This window comes from Amphiprion ocellaris, chromosome 14 (assembly GCF_022539595.1).
Source record: "Amphiprion ocellaris isolate individual 3 ecotype Okinawa chromosome 14, ASM2253959v1, whole genome shotgun sequence".
In the NCBI taxonomy this organism is placed as follows: domain Eukaryota; kingdom Metazoa; phylum Chordata; class Actinopteri; family Pomacentridae; genus Amphiprion; species Amphiprion ocellaris.
This window is the reverse complement of record NC_072779.1, coordinates 24516380-24538162: the sequence shown is the minus strand read 5'-3', so window position 1 is coordinate 24538162 and position 21783 is coordinate 24516380. Positions and strand designations below refer to the sequence as shown.

Sequence of the window (21783 nt, the reverse complement as noted above, 5' to 3'; positions counted from 1 at the left end):
ACTGATTAACCTGATTGTATGTGGTTGAATAGGGTTTGTTGTGCTGTTAAAATGCATCTGTGTCAGAGCGTCTATCAAGAAATGGTTCTGCAAAAAAGTTCTGCCACAAAAACAGTAATTACTGGATGTAACTGTCTCTATGACTACATGTGTAGCCCTGTAGCAGACGTCACCACTGGCTGAGTGGGGTTGCCAAACTGTGGTTTTCATGGAAACTGCTTGGCTCCTGCACTTATATCGAAGTACCCTTAACCTTTTCATTTATTCATTATTTATTTATGTAACTTTTCCATCACTGTAGTTCACTTTCCCCAACCTCCAGGCATTTGTAGTTGTCACTGCTGTCCAGTCTATTCACTTCAAACTCTTCTAGGAGCCTTGCATAGATGTGACTAGAGGTTGATGTGGTCAAATTAAATTTCTCATAACACTAAAAATAACCAGGAAATTTAACAAAAAAATTGCAATTTTGCACAAAAATGATCTTAATAGGTGGTTGGCCATATTGTTGAGCAAGGCCTGCAACTTATCCGTGTGTCTCTGTGTACATAACACTTCACCTGACAGAAAGTAAACAGAGAACCTCATTCCCTCAGAGAGTCATTTGACACAGATACAAAGGACAACTTTACACAGTGTTGGGGATAAATCTTTCTTTTACAGGAACAATTAAAACACAAACTATGTTTTCATTATCCGTCACGAACACTAGTAATAAAAAAAACACCCAAGCGGTTTTAATTAACATCACTTTATTGAATTAAAATACAGTATAACATCTTCTCCACCCACAGACCACATACGTGACCCAGTCTATATATATATTTATCAAGCACACACCACTGACCTATATAGCTAAACACAAACTATTCCTGCACAGCTGTAACCAGAGAGGAGCAGGTCTGATTACTGGGTAGAGTTTGGAATGGAGGGCTGTCTCGTGACAGAGTGCTGGGCAAGTTCCCGGTGTCACAGCGCTCCATTCGCTGGATCAGGAAAGGCAGAGACACTTGGCCATGGTCAACATCGGAAATCCAACTTGGGTACCAAATCTGTGTGGAAATAGGAATGAAATGGTCATTAAAAGCATGCCCTCGGTGGGCTTTCTGTTAGAATCAAAGTTCCCCCTGCGTTACATGGTTATGTATTTTGAATGACAATACAGTTGAAGCACAATAAATACATGTGATATTATTTTTTTATCTATTTGTCAGCAGTTTATTTAGTGCCCGTACAACTTGGTCTATAAAATGTCAAAAAAGTGAACAGTTTCAACTCCAAATTATGTCCAGTTTAAAATATGTGTGAAGCAAATCCTCACATTGCAGAAGCTTGAACCTGATTGATGTTCTGTATATGGACTAGTCCAGTTTTAAGTTAGCAAAAACCCACAGTAGTTATTCCAGCTGTGTGGAAAATAGAGCCTGGTTTGTTTTTATGGTGATGCAAACAGAACAGGTGGAATGAAAAACATGTTAGATGAGAAATACACACACCCACCGGTCCCTCCCCATCAGATTGACCTCCTAGTTAAGGTAAAGCATGAATGTACAAGCCCAGATCACAATGTTCTGACTGCAACCACAAAGCAAGGTGTTGTTCACTTCACATTTCTGGGTGTGAGCTGCCTGCTGAGGCTGCAGGTCTGCTTCTCTACGGAAATATGCAAGCAGGAGGCGTTTTTTGTAAAATCACAGAAGTTGACATGAAAGCAGACTCCAAACGTACACTGTCACCTTGTAAACATCGAGCAGAGACATCAGCACGACGAGCTCTTGGTTCTCCTGCGCTTCATCTCGCTGTTGTGATATTTCTCTGCGATCTTCCTCTCGTGTCCCGCGGGGCAATGGCGGTTTGTGTTCAGCTCGATCTCCCTCTTGGATCTGCCTTTGCCTCCAGCGTGGCACGAATATTCCATCAAGTTGTAATAATCGTACTGGTCGTAATAAGCCTCCTCGAAAGAGACAAATCTTTCCATATCTGTTTCCATTTGGACACAGAAGGTAGCGACTGTATCTCAGACGGAGCTCAGAGCGAGTAAACAGATGATGTCACCCTGTGTTTATATCCACGCAGTCACGTGACCAGAGCTGTTCGCTTTAAGGCTGGCTCCTAGTTCATGGTTTGTTACCTACTTTGCATACAGTTGTGCGCTCGTGTGTGTGTGTACATATATATATATATATATATCTATATATATATACATATCTCTCTCTCTCTCTCTCTCTCTCTCTCTCTCTCTCTCTCTCTCTCTCTATATATATATATATATATATATATATATATATATATATATATATATATATATATATATATATATATATATATATATATATATATATATATATATATATATATATGGCCTGTGTGTGATAACATTCATTTTCTCATTTCCAGCCACTTTTTCCATTATATTGGGTAAAGTAGGCACAAGGGCTTTTATTTTGTAAAATGTGGTAGGGATGTGGATATTGATTTAAATTCCACACAGTAACTCTTGCAGGCACTATGTGAATTCATTTATAGAAATTAATGCTTAAATCACCATTAATACACACCACGCACAGTTTTATTGGTTATTCACTCTTATTACTTGCTAATGCAGACAATACTGTCATGTAGAAGTAAATTAGACCTCATATACACACTGTAACAAATTGCTGTAAAAATACAGCATATTTTGTACAGTAATATACCGTTCTTTGTAAATACAGCTGAATACTGTAAATTCACGTGTTTTTCAAGAACAAAATATTAACAGCAAGCTACCGTACAATCTTACAGCAGATTACAGTATTTTTCTGGTTTGGGTTGATTTGAGTGTGACTGTTGCTGCAGTCCGACTGTTACTGGTCTCGGCAAATCTTCCTGCACATCACCACATTTAGCAAACAGCCAACACAAAGAAGTGACGAAATAGGTTTAAAATATTCTGTATCAGTGATTTTACTCATTACTGAGGGAAGATGTGGAGAAAAGGAAGAACTGAGGACAACGATTTTCGGGCCGGCTCAGACCTGCAGGGACCATCTGTAGCTGATCCATCCTGCTCCGGTTCACTGAACAAGGTAACTGTGATTATTAAAAAGTCAGCCTTACTTTTAATTCTGTCAGTCTATTTTATTTATGTTTTATTCTTTGACAGTAACATAAATATAGCCAGGTTAGTTACTGCTTGGTGTTAGCCACGAGTCGCTAGCATGAATGCTAACGTTTCCCCACACTGTTAGCTAGCAGCTAGCATGAATGCTAACGTTTCCCACACTGTTAGCTAGCTAGCAGCTAGCATACTCTCCTTTGGCTGCAGAGTGGACAAAACTTTGGGTCTTTCTTTTAAACCAGACCAGGAAAATGAATTTCTAAGCAACCGGATCCAACTAGGTTAGGTTAGCTATCTCTGTCTTTTGTGTAATTTTCCATCAAATATCCAACGTGATGCTCCACTGATCTGTTATCACATCTCCACATGTACTTGTCTGCATTCCACCATTTGGGTAATTTCAAGTTTTAAAAAGGTTTGTAGGATTTGTCATGTTGCTTTTCTCTCCACTTAGGAAAGGTAAACTTGCTTGTTATGCAAACGGCTGCAAAAATTAGATTTAAATGTGTACTGAACTAAACAGCTGTTATAAGTGGAAGCCTCTGTTTTGCTTAATTTTAGTTTCCTGTTTTTTGTTTTTTTGTTGTTAGTTTGTTTGGATTTTTTTGATGAATGTGACAGAGTTCCATATTGAGTTTAAGGGATGTTTGCCTACCACACCTAATATACTCTTTCTTTGTCATTTCATTGTAGGCGCTTCCTTGGTAATCAACCCTGAGAGGGGAACAAAGGCCAGCAAGGAGATGTCCAAGAGGTCGGGGAGCTGCTCCAGAAAAAGACATCTACTGTAAATCCTCATGTAGCCTCCTTTATAAAAAGACTGATGGACTCTGAGTGGGACTTCATGTAAACCCACAACACCTCTCCACACAGGACCTCACTTTCACAAAGGAAAAGCCCCGTCTGCAACCAGATGTTCATACTGTCATTCTAAGGTAACAAGTCTCAGTATTGTGTTTGGTTCAGTATAAAATACGTCAGTCCTGGTGTCTCAGTTTTGTAGTTCCAGGTTTGTTCCATGACTTGGTGTTTATTGAACATGATCAAGAGTTATGAAAGACTGATTCTGAAGGCAGGGTACCTGAAATGTGATGTGCAATTTTTAAACAGATTGTTGACAACCTGTTAAAAATCATTAGTTGTTTTTATAGATTGTATTTTACAAGACTTCAATTTCTTGAAATTTGTTAGTTGCTGAATGTGTTCAATGCAGTATTAAATAATTTAAGTGATATATAGGAATCTTTTGTTACAGTTCAGGAAAAATGGAAACCAAACTCAGTGTACCTGAACTAGAACATGCACAATGAGAACCTGTTCAGCATGAGGAAATGATTGTATGTTACTAAAATTTAATGGGTTAAATAAGTCAGTTTTTGAACTATGTTTGATACAGTGTTGGCTTTAATAAAAGCTTAATGTTGAAAAGTCATCTCTTGTCTGAGTCATTTCTATGCTATGCTATTTCCTGGGGCTTTCATTTTGAAAGCCCCAGGAAATAGCTCTGTAAACAGCATAATACCGTAATATTTTTTACAGTATTAAACTGTTGTAGAATACGGTGGGATTACTGTAAAATAACAGTGCGCTGCTGGCAACTTTAGCTGCCAGCTCTTTACTGTAAATTTACAGGGAAATTTCTTAGAGTGCAGTTTAATGGGTCATTCCAGAATTGGAGGACATTTGGGCTTCAAAATTTTTGAAAAACAAACCTTCTTTTTTACAATTTTCTGTTACATATTCATCAATAATAGGTAATAAACTATCAAAGACTTGATTGGCTCAGCTTGCACATCAATGGTACCATTTTTATTCTATGTTTTATTAGTTGTTTGCTAACCCTACTGTAATCACAGTAACAGGGCTGGTAATCCATGCTAATGTTAGCTTTTTCTCAGGAGTAGAAGCTACATATTTAGCTGTTACTGCTGACCAAGAGGACAAACTTACTGATGGAAAACAGTAAAGAAAAAAGTAAAAATAATTTTCTCATCTGATAATATGCATAACAGGGTTGCATGAGGTTGAGTGAGACATTTAATCAAAGCTGATAATGTTATGAAAATATGAAAAAAACAGAGGACATAGCTTTGCTCTACCCATTCTTTTGGAAAACTGTTTGATGATGTTAATTCCAGCGTATTGTGTGATTCACTGCTTTCTTCTTCTACCAGCTAAAAAGGTTATGCTGACAGGGTTGTTGTGGGACACATGTTCCATGGATAATGATTATTATTTAAAATATTATGCTCATTTAAAAAAAAGCCCACAATTACAAGAGACATTAATGAAAAAAATAATACCAAAAAAATGAGATTTAAATTTCATTTTAACTGTCTTATTTGAGATTCAGTTTTGTCATCAGGTTGGTGGGACAAGAGAAAAATGGCATTTTAGGGGGAACTCCAGACTTATTTGGGATTTTGAAAAATATTTTCAAACATTCTTTTCTCCTAGTTTTTTTTTGATATCAGGACAAATAAATTTACACAACAACTGCATATTTTGGTATTTTGTACATGGATTATTTGAAAGTTGATAGGTGGGACGTAAAATGTCCTCCAATTGTGGAATGGACCATATATTTTTTATATAGCCCTTAATTTCTTAAAGATTTGGAATGGTTGATAAAGTTATGTTTTGTAAATAGGTGACAGAACTCATATGATAATTACATTTGAAACTAGAAAAGCACTCAGAGAGCGCAGTACTACACCAAGGCTGTTCATTCCCCCATATGGCATTGTCAGAAATGCAGCATTTGTTTATTTGTTATTGATGATCAGAAATCACAGCAACATAGAATGTGTCCATTTCATATAGATGTACCCACAAACAAAATGACCTTGTGCTGAGCACAGACACGTGTTTTGCATGTGTACGTTATGTACGGATACCAAATCAAGTGACCTAACTATGTAGCAGGCGGCGGGAATTGATGGGACTCAGAAACACCCCCACAATTTAACCAATTGTTCCTTGTATCATTTCTGACGGATGAATCCTGATAAGTTCACAGTGGTGGATTTGTAGTAGGATTGCAATCATGTGATCGTCAGCAGGCAGCTGAAGTAGTGTTCACTTGTTGTCATAGTTACAGTGTTGCTGTGCCGCTATCTCGCAATGATACAGAAATATTTAACAAATCTGTGGATCCAGACTATAAGCTGCATCAGTGCGAAAATCTAATCACTTGGTCGTTGTGTCATTTCTGACCTTCTCTGAAAATTTCATCCAAATTCACTAATCCATTTTTGAGTAATGTTGCACACAGACAGACAAACCAACGCTGAGCGTCACATAACTGCCGTGTTCCTTGGCGGAGTAATGACATGAGAAAAGTCATATGACAAAAGTATTCTGCTCTGGACATTCACCTAGTTGAGCTGTCTCATTATGTCCATCCAGACTTTTCTTTTAGCTGCAGGTTGTGGGTCAGTCTTACGTTGTTCAACACTTTATTACCAGAAATCTTTAAAGTAGGTTTCATCCTTACTATCTGTAAAAGCTTGTACCTGAAATCCACAGGCTAAATCATATAGACCTTAGCTAACAAAAACATGTACAAATAGAGTCTTTATGTATAAAACAGATGCATTTCATGCTGTCTACACATTTTCCACTAATAAGAAATCTTTGCATTGCAACCAAATCAGTGGTCAGAACTTGGTTGCATGTGGTTGACTGGGTGAGGATTCTCTATTGGTTGTATCGTGTGGCCCAATGGGTCACTGGTCTCTGCTCAAATAAAATACATTGAATCAATGGAACAATTATTTATTTGGTTATTTAAATTACTTTTCCATCCTTGCAGTTCATTTTCCACAACCTCCAGGTGTAGGTATTTTAAATTGTGACTGTTGTTCAGTCCATTTATTGTTCAGTTAAAGACACTGTTTAGTGTCTTAGTGTTTCCATGCAGATTCACAGTCACAAAGCAGATGTAACTGGAGGTGAATGTGGTATAATTAAATCAGATGATTGAAAAAAAAAATCCTAACAAAAAAGTGCATTAAAAAAACAAACATCAGTGTTGCACAAAAAAATAACTTTTTACAGGGTGTTGGTCATATTGTGCATTTTTGAAAGACACTGACTGCAGGGCGGTTGTGCTGTTAAAATCCACCTGTATGAGAACAACAGCTCAAAACAAATGGTTCTGCAAAAAAAGTTCTGGATGTAACTCCAGTTTCATTATTGTTTGTGTGGGATTCTCAGACTTCAGTTTGCCATGGTCCTCTTGGCTCCACCCTGTAACCAGGTATTCTATATGAATAAGAGACTTTAAAAAATTAATTTAAAAAAACTCTGTATGATGTTTGAAAGCATATATACCACAAATCTCATTTATTTGCTTGTATGGGTGTAGAACTTGTTTACACATTGGGGGAATACATTAAATGAGTGTTCTTGGGTACCACTTTGCAAATATTTTAGCATCAAATACTTCATTGTCTGCATCCTGGTTAATTTTTATGCACCAGTTGTTTACTTTAATGCTTCGGTTTATGGTTGAAGCATCTTTAGTTATGCAAAGGAAAACAACAAAATTCTGGCACCATGTGACAATTCAATGCATAAAGCAAAATAATGCAGTAAGGCTCTCAGTCATTCATCCCCCCCCCCCCCCCCAGTATCAGCTTTTCTTATTTAATATTGCTTCTGATCAGCACACATACAGACATACTGCTCTATCCTTTTTAGTGCCTTTTGTTTGGGGCAGTGCTCCCTTTAACCCTTGTGTTGTCCTCTGGGTCAAAATTGACCCGGTTTAAAGTTTGAAAATGTGGAAAAATGTATTTATATTTTCACAGTGAAACTTCTGATGTCCACATTTTCAACATTTTTTGGGAATTTTTGAACATTTTTTGGTGGAAAAAAAGAAATGTTAAAAATGTTTCTTTAAGAATATTCACATAAAAATCAACCAAAATCCAGCGAAATTTGCAGCGATTTTTATGTGAATATTCCTAAAGAAAATATTAGAAGTTTTACTGATATATATGTAATCACTTTAGATATCTTTAGGATTTTTTGGAAGATTTTTACTTATTTTCTGAAAATATTTAAAAGAATTCCTTGCCAAATTTGGGGGATTTTTTTAAAATAATTTTTTTAAGGGAAACTTTTAAGGAATTATTATTCTTTACTTCCTGGAGGTTTAGCAAATTTTCAGAAATTTGGGGGATTTTTTGCTGAATTTTTGAATTTTTTCAGACAAGGAAACAGTATTTTTTTTTTTTTTTGGTGCCCGTAAATGAGGACAACAGGAGGGTTAATAGTGCATGTGGCACCTGTTCACATCACTGTTAATTAAATTCATTTTCATTTATTTATAACCCGGTGGACTTTAACAGCTCAGATATGTTTCAGGAAGATTTCTGCTCAAATTTTCTGCACATTTTAGAACATATGACACATTTTTGTGTTTGAGATAAAAGATGCTCATATTCCACATATTTAGGGGACGTCTCCTCAGAAATCCACGCCTGTGTTGGGTGTTTCCGCATAGAGAGTGGTGTTCAGGGTGGATAGTGTTGTTCCTGGGCTCGGCGGCCCGCCCCTCGCGGTGAAACACGTCCTGACGCTTTTCCACGTCGCAGCTCTGCCTCACAGGCGAACTGGCTGCGTATGTATGCGTGTCTCCAGCTAGGCCAGAGAGTGATGGCGGCGCCCGTCCTGAGAGTGTCCACCCCTCGGTGGGAGAGAATAGCGAGGCTCCTCGTCTGCCTGCTGGGCATACTGCTGTCTCTATATGCTTTTCACGTCGAGAGGGAAAAGGCACGGGATCCCAGTTATAAGGCTATGTGCGATGTCAGCAGCTCCATCAGCTGTTCAAAAGTGTTCAGCTCAAGGTAATTTGAATTCAGCAAAGAGCGCCGACAGTGGCGCTCAATGAAGCTGCTGCTATTGTGGCAGTCTGGGAAGGGCTGCGCGCTCTAAACTGTCAGCTCCGTAACGTCTGGCTGCTAAAGCTAACTGCAGACTACTACTGCCGGCAGCCGGCGAGATATTTGTTGGTTCCACAACCTCCCTCAAATAAGTTAACTGTTAGCTTGTCAGGGAATAAGTACATCATTGGCTAACTAGCTCGACGAAGCTAACTTTGCTAATCGGTAGCTAACGAACCTCTTGGGTCAACACTAAAGCTAACTTACTTCTTAGCCTGTGTGCTATCAACAGTCTGTCTTCAGCATTGTTTAATTATCAGTTGCTAATGTTGACTGATCCCACCGGCTGCTCTCTGTGTTTGTGAGGCTAACACATCTGTAACACCAACTTTAGCACAGGAGTTGACGGTAGCTTGTGCTTTATTGTTGTCAATGTATGAATGCTGGGTTAAGCCATTTGTCCCTCTAACTAAACTACTATTGTTGTGGTTAGATGACTTAGTATTGATGGATTTGGGTGAAGGAAACTGTTTAACCTACTGGTTATAGCTCACGTTAGCTGTCATGCAGCTGTCATTAGCTATCGTGCTAATGTCACCAGCTAGATGTCAGCCCAAGGGGTTAAACCGTGGCTACCTAAAGGGACAGTGCACAGAGCTGTCCAGAGGTCAGAAGAGAGGACTGGACACTATTCCTGCCCCTGTTACCCATCAATATTGTTCCCAGTTAGATAAGGACCCCAAATTCTACAGATAAAGCTGCTGTTGGACTTAGTCTGATTTATTTGTAATGGGGAAAGTAGCTGGAGCTGGTTTACTCAAAAGGTGCATCCAATCAAAATAAGATCCCAATACATTCTTAAGGTCACAGTCCTTCTATAAAAATAAATGTACCATAGTTGCCATACCAGCTTCACAGTGGTTATGCAGCTAACAATGAATCAAGCTAACCCCACCTTGAGAATCTGACTGAATGAGAGCCTTTGCAAGCGATGAACAAACCCTGCAGCTCTGCTGGAATGTAACCTGACGTCTGACATATGTGTTTAATGACTGAGTGAATTCTCTGTCTGACAGTCTCACCATTCTCATATGAAGGAAGCTCCAAACAGTCAGTTACAAGTACATTATTTATTTTACATTTCCGCCCAATACATGAAAAGTAGTTGCAGTTTGCCATTATGTTTTACAGAAGTGAGTGAGACTAGCTTTAGCCTGAACAAACGTGGTTCCCTGCATTCTAGTCTCTCATATCATCAGTGGATGTAGATAAAGTGAATACCCTAAATTTGGTGATATAACGTAATGCTGATTTGCCTGTTTTGTGCATGCTTCCTCAAATGCAGTTAAAGATAAAGTACTTGTTAGAATGCTTGCCAAAGTCAAAGCATGACATGTTGTAATCTTGGAAAATAAAATTTATATCACTCAAGGTGAATAAGCTCTAATACCACAGTGGAGGAAATGAGATTGCTAAAACATAGTGCATGCTAAGAATTATGTGCTATTTTAAATAGATTTTTTAAATGGTTGCATACTTTCAATCATGTCCAGCATGCTCAGGATAGTTAATCTGAAGCACAGTGGATTGTAAGAAATGAGCAGATGTAAAATAAAGGTCTGAGGTATTGAACCAGAATTATATCTCCTTGCTGCTGCTGTAGAGCTTTAATGTGGACATGAGAAGATCCATTCACTACACATTAGTACAGAAGAAAATTACTGCTGCATTATAAATGGTGATACATTGTACGTGTATAGAAGTAGATAAACTATTCTACAAATACATCACTCTGTATTAAGGCTTTTTAAATTTGTCTGCAAATCTGCAGCTTACTGATTAATTAGTCTACTTTTGAAATCATTTGAAAGGAATGCATGAGCAAGCCAGTTTGCACATACAACTTGTTATATTGTGCAGGAAACGTAACGCAGACGTTTGTAGTGTTGTATAACAGGAGTACGGTGTCCAGACTACATGATACATTGTAATATGTTTACTGTTTACCTCAATGAGTGAAGCTGAAATATTTTTGTTTGCTGGTAAAAAAGAAATTTTGAAATTTGCCTGGAATCTGCTTTGAAGACAAATTGCTTTACAGCAGAGTTAAAACTTCTTTTTTTCCCGGGGCGCACACAGACATGAGACCGAATTCTTCCCCTAGGTTGGAAATAATGGTGGTGAATGGTATTAAGCTGTGGAGACACAACTAATAGCTGGCCCACAGAAACTCAAATTCAATCCCACCATGATTGTGGTGCTCAAGTGACTGAGGACAGTTGATTGTAAACTACTTTTATAATCAGTTGTTTGACATTTTTAAAGTAAAATTGCCAAACTTGGTCTGCAATGTCTTCTTCAGATTGTGGTCAGAAGCAGACACTGAGGACTGGAAGATTGCGATGTACAGTTTTTTACTAGTTTATGACATTTTGCAGATGAAACATTTGTCAACAAAATAATCAGGACATAAGTTGATAATGAAAATTGGGGCTGTACATGATTATTTTCATTGTTGATTAATTTACTAATTATTTTTTCAGTTATCCAAATAGTTGTTTGGTCAATAAAATGTCAAAAAATTGTGAAAAGAGTTCTATCTGTATTTCTTAAAGCCTAAGATGATCTCCTTCAATGTCTTGTTTGTATTGTCATTGTACATTGAAATTCAATTTGATACTCTCATATGAAAACGACAGATAAAAACTGAAAACAAACAAGCCATAAAACAAGCAAACACAAAACATGTAGTTTAAGGAAATTAGTGAAAAACAAAATCTGTATTTGGTTTTTAGCAGCCACAACAATAGAGTGCAAGGTTTTACAGTGAGAACAGTTCAGTTTGGTTGTTAGGGGCTGGAGGATGAGTGTGATGGAGGTTACAGCTCTGGAGAAGAAGCTGTTCCTCAGTCTGTTAGTCCGAGTCTGAAGACAGGGGGACAAACAGCTTACGACCTGGGTGGGTGGGGTCAGTGGCAATAATGCTAGCCCTCTTCTGAAGGTGACCAGAATATACAGTGTCCAGGACTTCCCACAATCCTTTGGGCTGTTTTTACCACCCAGGTCAAGCCCTTCCTGTCTCGTGCTGTGCAGCTGGTACCACACAGTCACACAGAGACAGAATGCTTTCGATGGTGCCTCTGTAAAAGTTAACCAGTCGCTGAGAGGAGAGTCCAGCCTGCCTGAGCTTCCTCAGAAGAAAAGCCTTTGCTGAGCCTTCTTCACCAGGTGGGAGGTGTTCATGGCCCAGGTGAGGTCAGCCCAAGAATGAATAGTGGAGTGTGTGGTGTCCTTTGGGTGCTCCGTTTGTCCACGACGACCTGTGTTTAGGAGCAGATTGTTGTCTGAACACAACTGGACCAGGTGATGGATTTCCTCTCTGTAGTGAGTCTCGTCATCATCATCATTATCGTTGTCCGATAGGAGACCCATCACAGGTGGTGTCATCGGTGAACTTCACGATGGTGGTGGAAGTGTGGGTGGGGGTGCAGTCATGTGTGAAGAGAGTGAAAAGGACTTATGAGGGAGCTGGGAAGCATCCCCTCACTACAGTGAAAAAGGAACACATGCGTATCGACAATAAAGATGGACAACACAGACTGATACAGGAAGGGTTTTTTTTGTTATTTGGTGTTGGTCCACTTCAGAGGGGTGTTTTCATGGAGTGCAGGCATGAGGGTGTGGCTACAGGCCTCCAGCAGTCACCAATCATCTGCTTAAACTGAGTTGAAGGATCAGAGGAGGGAGAGGGGAGGGGGGTAGAGGGATTTTTTTTGATAAATTTGACCAGTGTTTAGTATTTCTTCAGTTTATTGTGTGTTTTCTTGAATCTTCATCAGGCTGTAGTTATTTGCATTGTGTATGTTTAGTGTAAATATTGTTAAATTATGTGTGTTTTAAATGAAAGTGTGGGCAGGTCACAGTAATTTCATTGGGGTTGGAGGAGACCAGGTGAGAGATTAGTGTGGGTCAGGTTGAGGCTCCCTCTGCTCTGCGACTCCTTTGTCCTGCTGGTTTGGTGGGATGTGTTTTTTTCTGTATGTGGACAAAAAGTAAAATCTAAAACTCTGGAACAGAAATGTCAGTGCTGGTCTGCTGCTCTTTATTGTTCCATCATGCTTTTCCCTTTGATGGCATTTGGTTCATTCAGTTTGTAGAGGTTTATCAACCTTAAGCTGAGCACACGGCCCTGTGGTGCACCCGGATGAGTTGGGATGATGTCTGGCCCCCGATTATTACCCTTTGGGGCCTGTTTGTGGGAAAATCACAAATCCATGAGCACAGCGAGGCGGACAGTCCCAGGTTGTGAAGGTTGAGTACCAGTTTATGGGGGATTATTGTGTTGAAGGCGGAGCTGAAATCAACAGAAGGCATCCTGATGTATGTGTTCGGATGCTCCAGGTGAGACAGAGACTGCATCATCTGTGGATCGTTTCCCACTGTAGGCAAACTGGTTGCTGTCCAGGTTAGGGGAATACTGTCCTTGATGTGCCTCAGGATGAGCCTTTCAAAACATTTCATAATGACAGGCGTCAGAAAAAGACGTTTAAAGATATTCAATCTGTTATTCACTTAGAGGAGAAGTGAAACCAGAAAATATTAAGATGTAAAAAGTCAGCATAGATTATTTTTATTAATTGAAAAATTCCTGGAACCAATTTATTGCAAATCAGAATTGATGGAGATGCAAGTGGGAATGAAAAATAATTGTAAGTTACAATTTAAGTGTTACTGCTACTATCAATAACACTGTACTTCCTGAAAAACATCACATATGTTGTAGAAGTTTTCCCTGTACCGGTCTGTAAATAATACTATTCTTTTGCATTTCTGGTTCGATGTTAGCTGCATTTTATTGGTTGTGTACTTGCACAATAACAGTAAAGTCAGATCTAGTCAAGATGTAATCTTTAGTTCACTGGACACTACACTGCTATTGTGTGAGTTGTAATTTTTCTATACTGAAACAGAGTTTTGCTAGAAAGAAAAGCTCACACACCTGGTTAGTCACTATTCCTGAAAACAAACCCAGGAAATAATTTCCAGGAAATAAATCCAGTTATATGACCTGAGTCTGATTGTTGTATTCTGCCTTTCTAATCTTATCTGCATACTTAGGTCTGACTCATGAAGTTTTGATATTACTGACCTTTATATAAAGTTGTAACTATCTTCTTTGATGCTTTTTTATGGTTTTAGGTGGGGTCGAGGATTTGGACTCTTGGGCTCAATCTTTGGAAATGACAGTGCACTGAACCAACCCAACAGTGTCTATGGGATCGTCTTTTATGCCTTTCAGCTCCTACTAGGTAAGATGGCATTTTATATAGCGTAATCTGCTAGCATTGCAAATTGAGGTCACACATTTTCCTAGCCTGTGCATGAGCAACAAGTGCTGACTCACTCTTTGACTTGTGGTGTCACAGCTATATTTGACTGAGTCACATGACACTGATGTTATGTTAAGAGATGCACTTAAAGTGATAGCTCATATTTGTCAGACGATCATTCTACTGAACTAAAATATATTTAGTTTTAAAAAAAATTAATTTCAATGCAGTCTGCAGAGATAGAATATTAACCTAATAAGAATGCAAATGCTTACTATTGTACAGATAGTGGCTTCATTCTTTTAGGATTAACTCCCATTACTTTGTGTTTGTCACCATCTAATATTGACTTTTCAGTGTGATCATGAATATTTCCCCTCATGTGCGACTTGTTTTAACTTGAACAGCTTTTTTCCTGCTGCCTTTACATTGAAAGTTCTCCTCCCCTCAGTATGTGAATGGTGCTGCTGACTCAGTCATGCTGGTTTGACATGTTTGCCTGCCGAGTGGCCTGTAGACTTGCTTGGCCACCTGGCGCTGGCACAGAACAAGAGGTCTTTATAGGCACAGCATTTACCACTCATTTGACCAACACAATAGCATCCCAGTTAACTCAAACTGCTACAGCGGGTCAAGATTTCCATACTAAATGCGAGGCCAGTTGGTCTCAGAACCTTGATTATCCTCACGGCGGCCAACATTCGTTAGTAGGCACGACTCCAAAATCTGCATAAGCAGGGCTTTAATCTCTGATCTATGCCAGTGTACAGCTTGGAACTGTTGTTGCAAAACATGAAATTAATGCTATGGATGGGGCACATTCTGTGGTACTTACTTAAAAGGTCTGTAATCACTTTTATTTGAGGTTTTCTCAACTGTAATTAAGCATTATGAAAACAATTGTTATGCACTGCAATATAGATATATGGCACGATACTGTTAATTCTTTGGAAAATTAGTGGAGAGCCTGTTAAAAGAAAAAAATACGACTGTTTTTGATTAGTTCAGAAAATTATCAGAATAGGTGCTGAAGAAATTTCTTTCTATCAAATATACTAATGGTATTATTGAACATTTTTTACCTTAAATCAAGTGAACATTAACATCCATCTGCGTCTGACAGTGAGCCTTCACATTTACGCTTTATTCATGCCTTCAGAGTCACCTATTCATGTGATTCAAGCATGTTCAGACATTAGGCGTTGGTGGTTTTCAGGACCGTTACAGATTATTGTTGATCAAGGAGACCAATAACTGATATTTGGAATTTACATACATGAGAGTAAAAATGTAGATTTGGCATCAACACGTCGAATAACACAAACTTCACCACAAAACTTCTTTTAGATGCCTTTATGTTTTGCATATTCTAAGGCGTTTTGGCATCTATCTTTCAGTGTTGACTGGTTACACATCACGAGTAGTAGCCTGTCAGAAAGTGCTGGTCGAGGCCACACAGTGACGACAGACAGTTAGGCAACAGGCATTTATTGTATCAGGAATCCTTTAAAAAAAACCATGCAGATAATTGGAAAAATGTAGCTGTTAATCAGCCAGGCCAATAATCTGTCCAGTTCTAGGAGACATAGATATGAGTATGTTGCTAGTCAGAGATCATTTATAAATCAGCCTAGATTCATATTAAATATATACTGGGTAAAGAGGGAAGATCTCAATAATGGCAAGAAACAAACAATTTTGGTAGCAACAAAAGAAACCTCCTTTGTTGATTGGTAGTGATTGCTACAAACCAAAGCTGCAACAACTCATTTTTGTCAACTGTTAAATTATCTGCAACAAGTATCCGTTTGAATTATTAGAGTAGAAAAAATATTTCTCTGATTCCAGCTTGTTAAATTTGAAGATACTGACTGGTTTCTTTACTCTATGACAGTTCAGTCAATATCTTCAAGTTGTGGATAAATAAAGACATTAGATAACGTCACCCTTTTCTGGACAATTGATTGTCAAACTGAGAAGATAATCGACAGTGAAAATATTCTTTAGCCGCTGCCTCATTTTAAACCTGATGAAAAATAAACCAAACAGTGAGGAGACTGAGCCTTAGAAGTATGACTGAACCTCATGTGACAGAATAGTATGACGGTCTGCTCAGTGCTTCAGCCGAATGTCATCACGAGGATGTTGATAATAAAAATAGAGAAGATTGAGGCTGAAAACAGACCACTCATCGGGTTGCTTGTGTGTTGCAAAGTTGTCTCTTCTTCTTTCTTTTTTTTTTTTTTTAAATTAATTTACTTGCCTAAGCCTTAGTTTGTGTTTCTTGCCATAGGAATGACTGTCAGTGCAATGGCCGCCCTAATTCTCATGACGACATCCATCTTGTCGGTGGTGGGTTCGCTCTACCTGGGCTACATCCTCTACTTTGTCCTAAAGGACTTCTGCATCATCTGTGTCACCACATATGCGCTGAACTTCATTCTCTTTATTCTCAACTACAAGCGACTGGTTTACTTGAACGAGGCCTGGAAGCAGCAGCTCCAGGCCAAGCAGGACTAAGCTGCCGAGAGCGGCGAGAAAAATATGACAAACAAAAAAAAAAAAAAGAAATGTGACCTCTGAACATTTGACTTGCCACCAGGAGACCTTGCTTCCAAACAATGTTTATTCTGCTGTGTGTTTAAAAAAAAATGAAGAAATTTAACTTAAATGTTGGGCCTGACATCTCAATGTTGATTGCAAACACGGAAGGATTTGTAAGTGAAAGGTGATTTTTTTTTTAATTTCTTTTTTACTTTTAATTTCTTTTGTCTTTTTTTTTTTTTTTAAATAAACGTACTCACTTAAGGAAGGGAGTTGGTTGTGTGTGTGAGGGAAACACAACAACCCAAGCAAGCAGAGACAGAAGGCCACAAAACACAACGATGGAGGACAACTCTCATTTGAACAAAAAGGATCGCAGAGTGGAGGAAAACACAGGACATTTGAAGAGGTTCACATGAAATGGTTAGAGAGCTCCTATCACTGCACAGCGCATCTGCACTAAAAGTCAGAGGCCAATAAAGGGTCCCAAAATTAGAAAAAAAAACACTCATTAGGTTATCTCACAGTTCTCGGATAAGGTTTTATAGCAGGGTGAGAAGGGGCAACAAAACGATTAACATTTCTATAGGATAGTTTTTTTTTTCCATGTTTACACTTTGTAGTACATTTCTTTTTAAAGAGGACCACTAAAAAACACAGACGGGGCAGTGTGAGATATTGTGTGTAGATCAGTCAGATTGTTTGTTTTTGCAATTCTGTAAATAGCTGCTGAGCAATATTCCAGGCTAGATTGTGATTTTTAGTGTTGACATGAACCTTTAAGGAAAAATTTCAAAACAACCAACAAGAAAACAGGAGTAAATCTGGAACAACAAGTGATGGAGGTCACAGCTAGGTGGATGCTCTCGGGACATCTGGAGTCCTGTGATTCTGGTCAGGCATGCAGTTCAGACGTGTGTGGATTTCTTTGTTCTGAGTGGTTATTGTTTCATCTGAAGCCACAGACACAAGTCCTTCAAAGAGAACTGCAGGTTCTTTTCACCAAGTTCGCATGAAGGCACCCTCACTCTTTTGTTTTTGTTATTGTGTGAAAAGCATTCCTGACCGCCACACAAGTGGGATCCATAAAGACTTATGTGCCTAAAGGAGTGTTAAGGTGAATTAACTTTTTTTTTCCTTTATTTTGGGGTGTGGGTGGGTAATGTCATGTTAACACCACTTTTTTTCTCATTGTTTTATTGTCACAGGTCCAAGGCTTTATTTTTATGACCATAATTTTGTAAATTAAGATACCATTGAAGTGTTTCTCCCTCCCTAATAGTCTCATGAAGTAGCAAAAGGCTGCTACACTGTGATTGTCTGCTCAAGGGTAGAGCGGCCTGGTGGCAGAAGTGTCTCTTACCTTGCTGTTTCGGTTCATGTTCGTCTGGCTTTTGTGCACATTTGATGTCAACTGAACAGTAACGGTGATCTTGCCAAGCTGAGTTACAGTTCATTTGCAGGTTGTGAACAAAACGTGAAAAATGTAAAATGCTTTGTTGAATGACAAATGGAACAAGGCTTAAGATTCTGTAAGAAAACTAAACGGTGTGTTAAGCCATATGTGGAGTCCAGGTGGGGTTTTTGCTCCAGCAGGTTGCTATTACACTAAGTGGCTGATGTAACGTAGCGAGGTTTGACTGAAGTAGATCACTGTTGGGATAAAAGGACCTGCAGCTTGTAGAGAAGTGACAGTAGGACTGTGGTCGCTTTTTCATTCAGAACCCACTCATTAAAGTATCCTACTTGTCACATTTATGGTACACTATCTCCTGGCTTTAAGCATCATGTTGGCCATTGGACAATCTTCCACACTGTCAAAGATCTGTCACAGTATTAGCTGTAATGAAGTGATTCATCTGTGGTGATAAACCAGCTTGTTAATAGTTTCTATCACTGCTAGTCTCCATGTCCCTTTTGTAGAATTCAGGTTTTCCTTGACAGCTGTTTCATTGGATGAGAAGTGTTCAAGTAGTGATGGTAGCCACTGTCAGGAAAGTGATTTCAGCAACGTGCTTCTAACTTTCAGTTCTGAAATCATTGTTTTTTAAAAATAATTTCTGGTCTTTCACATTGTGACCCATTTGCTATATGTCATCTAGACACCAGTCAGCCACAACATTACAACCACATGCCTCATATTGTGTAGGTTTCCTCGTCCTGTCAAAGCACCTCTGAGTAGTCGAGTCATGGACCTGGACCTTTTTTTTATGTTTTTATGGTATGGCAGGGCTCTGTGTTCTGCTGTTGCCATGGTGTACTTGGTCTGCAACCATGTTTAGGTTTGTGGTATTTATCAAAATAACATCCACATGAATTCCAGAACCCAAGGTTTCCAACAGAGCATTGCATTTTAACAAGATGATCAGTGTAATTCTCTTCCCTTGTCAGTGGTTAGAATGCTGTGGCTGATCAGTGTGCAGGCTGTTTACTGTTGGCCATTTTCCAGAGCATACCTTGTGTAATAGTGATCAGTGAATCCTTCACTGTAAAGATCTAAAATACTGCTCATTGTGTCAATATTTGCCCTTTGGGTTTAAGTAATGTGAGCCACTAGTTAAATATAGACTCCAGTGTCACTCTGACGGGTAACAACTTCAGAGTGTTCCACCAGTAAATCACAACTTGGGTCTGATTGGGTAAATAAAAGCCACATATCAGAATTTATTAATTTCCTAAAATGCAACTTGGCTTGATTGACAGATTTATACAGATTTGAGGGTGTTAGACTAATAATGGCAATTGGTGAGTTTATGTGTATTTCAAGTCTTTGCAACTTGATGTCCATGCTATAAACAACAGTGGGGAACCAATTGCTGCCTGGAACAGAAGAACTCATCCAGGGTGTTACCTTCACGGGGAGACTACACACAATAGTAAGTGTGATCGATTCATGTACAGCAAAGGCAGTCGTACTTGACAGACACCTATGCATTTGCTAGTTATTACTGACAGTTTGTTAAGCAAAAATGTCTGTTAGGCTCAAAATCAAACCTCAGTTAACAAAACTACAAATTGAATTTTTTTTTTTTAAACCTCTTGCGTGCGGCCAAAAATTCCTCTATTCAGGAAAAAGACCCTTGCATTTAAACACTGGTTTGCTTTGGAAAATTGTCAAAAGCATCCAAGAACCTGTAGCGTCCTTTACAAAACTGTGGTCCTCAATAGAACCATTTACCTGCTTCCATCCCATCTCAGCAGGTCTTCTTTTACGACTCCCTTATGCACAGTATTGTCTTGTCCGGCTTACGTCAGGTTCTTTTTCATCTCAGCTCGTAATGAGATTACCAACCACACTGTTTTGTCTTTGTCCTTTTTCTGGAAAAGCCTGTGCACTGTTACATAAGTCAAGTCTCCTATGGATTCTTGCCCAAGTCTTTTATTTTTCTTTAGAGAAGTCAAACTGACATAACTTGCTATTTTTTGGCAACAAGTATGAGTCCTGTGAGTACTGACATAGAACTGACAAGCGTACAGTAGGTAGCCTATCATTGTGTTCACGATTCTTGTCATATGCAAATCTATTACACTAGTAGTGTGAAGTTACTTTAAATAAATGGGCAAGGAATTTGGATGTTAGGTCTAAAGTTTGTGAAATCTTTGGCTGGTAAAAGGATCACCGTGTTGTGTGAAGATTTAACGTCAAAAAAAGAAGGTGAAAATGATCACTACTGCATCCTCATGAATATTCATTTTGGCCCTGAGGTATAACTGCCATGTTAGTTGCATCACCAATGCCAACAAAAGTGCCTTCTGTTTGATCACTAGGCCTTGAGCCAAAGACAAGCAACAGTAATAGCCTTGTAAAATGAAGAATGGTAACTGCAACAGGCACTTCTGCTTGCCTTCCTTAACATGTAATCTGACAAATTCGTAAAAAAAACCCAAAGATTTGATGTCCAGTATCAGTGCAAAAATCCATTCAGAAATTGCCAGATAAAATGCCCTATCAAATCAATGGCCGTTCCTTTTTTCCCTTCCTAAACTCCACTATTAATCATCATCTTTCTCTTGTCTAGTTTCTTAGCTACACTCTGTGCAAATGATAAGATTGTAATGTTCTTTTTTTTCATCATTAATTATGTCGTTTAGCTGTATAGACTGTTAACATTCTGGGTTATTTTAGTAAAAAAAAAAAGTTGAGGGGTTGGAGGGCTAGGAATCCATGTGTCAGCATAAAATGTTTATTAAATTTTTTTGTGGAGGAAAACTTACTGGGTTTGCTTCTGTATTGCCAAATATGTTTTAAAATGCTGTATTTTCTTACATGGAAAAGTGTTACACGAATGGTAGGAGGGTGCGGAGAAAATAATCTGTTTAAATCCAACTTACCTTAAGGGAAAACTGTGGAAAAGGTTGACATGAGAACATTTTTAATTGTGTCATTGTCATGTGGAAATGGTCTACCATTAAAACATTCCCTCTGAAATCTTCTGTCACTTAAAGTTATTTTAAATTAAATAGTGTTGTAATCGGTAATAAGCTGACTGTTTTTTTTAATCTCAAAACAAGTCAGATGCTTTTATGTGAAGTGTGAGCAGTATATGTTAGACAAGTTGAAAAAGGATATTCTGTTCAAAGTTGTATTCTTTTTAGCACTATCTCTCTCTGCTATTATTGCTCAGTCAGGAACACTGCTAGGAAACAAGGAGGGAATTTGATTGATTTTGACTTTAACTCAGACTGGTGAAGCCTCATCTTAGCTACACATTAACTTTGGGCTATATTTTTCCACAGTTGGGCGTTGCAGATTTTGCCCTCCTTATTTGTATTCGAGGTTTGTTCGAGGTACTTCTCTTAAAAATTGGGTGTTCATTGAAGGACCCTTCTGTTTGAAGAAAAATTAACCAATCTTTTAAGGTTTAGGTTCAGTTTTGGATGTGGTTCCAGTTTAATAAAATAACTATTTGTAAAGGGA

The 21783-nt window shown here is 38.5% G+C and overlaps 1 protein-coding gene and 1 long non-coding RNA gene across 2 annotated transcripts; both read left to right on the top strand.

Annotated features, from left to right (window-relative positions):
• Window positions 1-2407: 2407 nt before the first annotated feature.
• On the top strand, window positions 2408-4532 carry LOC129350529 (uncharacterized). The gene is made up of 2 exons (XR_008603967.1): window positions 2408-3068; window positions 3794-4532. It is a non-coding gene; the product is annotated as an uncharacterized LOC129350529 (long non-coding RNA).
• Window positions 4533-8689: 4157 nt separating this feature from the next.
• vkorc1l1 (vitamin K epoxide reductase complex, subunit 1-like 1) lies at window positions 8690-21294 on the top strand. The gene is made up of 3 exons (XM_023276506.3): window positions 8690-8955; window positions 14191-14300; window positions 16615-21294. The coding sequence occupies exons 1-3, from the start codon at window positions 8732-8734 to the stop codon at window positions 16839-16841; spliced, it is 561 nt and encodes a 186-aa protein (XP_023132274.1). The 5' UTR covers window positions 8690-8731; the 3' UTR covers window positions 16842-21294.
• Window positions 21295-21783: the final 489 nt, after the last annotated feature.

Coding starts and splice junctions, on each gene's coding strand:
- vkorc1l1 (XM_023276506.3), top strand. CDS start 8,732: ATGTATGCGTGTCTCCAGCTAGGCCAGAGAGTGATGGCGGCGCCCGTC. Junction 8,956..14,190: donor TCAAAAGTGTTCAGCTCAAG/GTAATTTGAATT, acceptor TTATGGTTTTAG/GTGGGGTCGAGGATTTGGAC. Junction 14,301..16,614: donor TGCCTTTCAGCTCCTACTAG/GTAAGATGGCAT, acceptor TTCTTGCCATAG/GAATGACTGTCAGTGCAATG.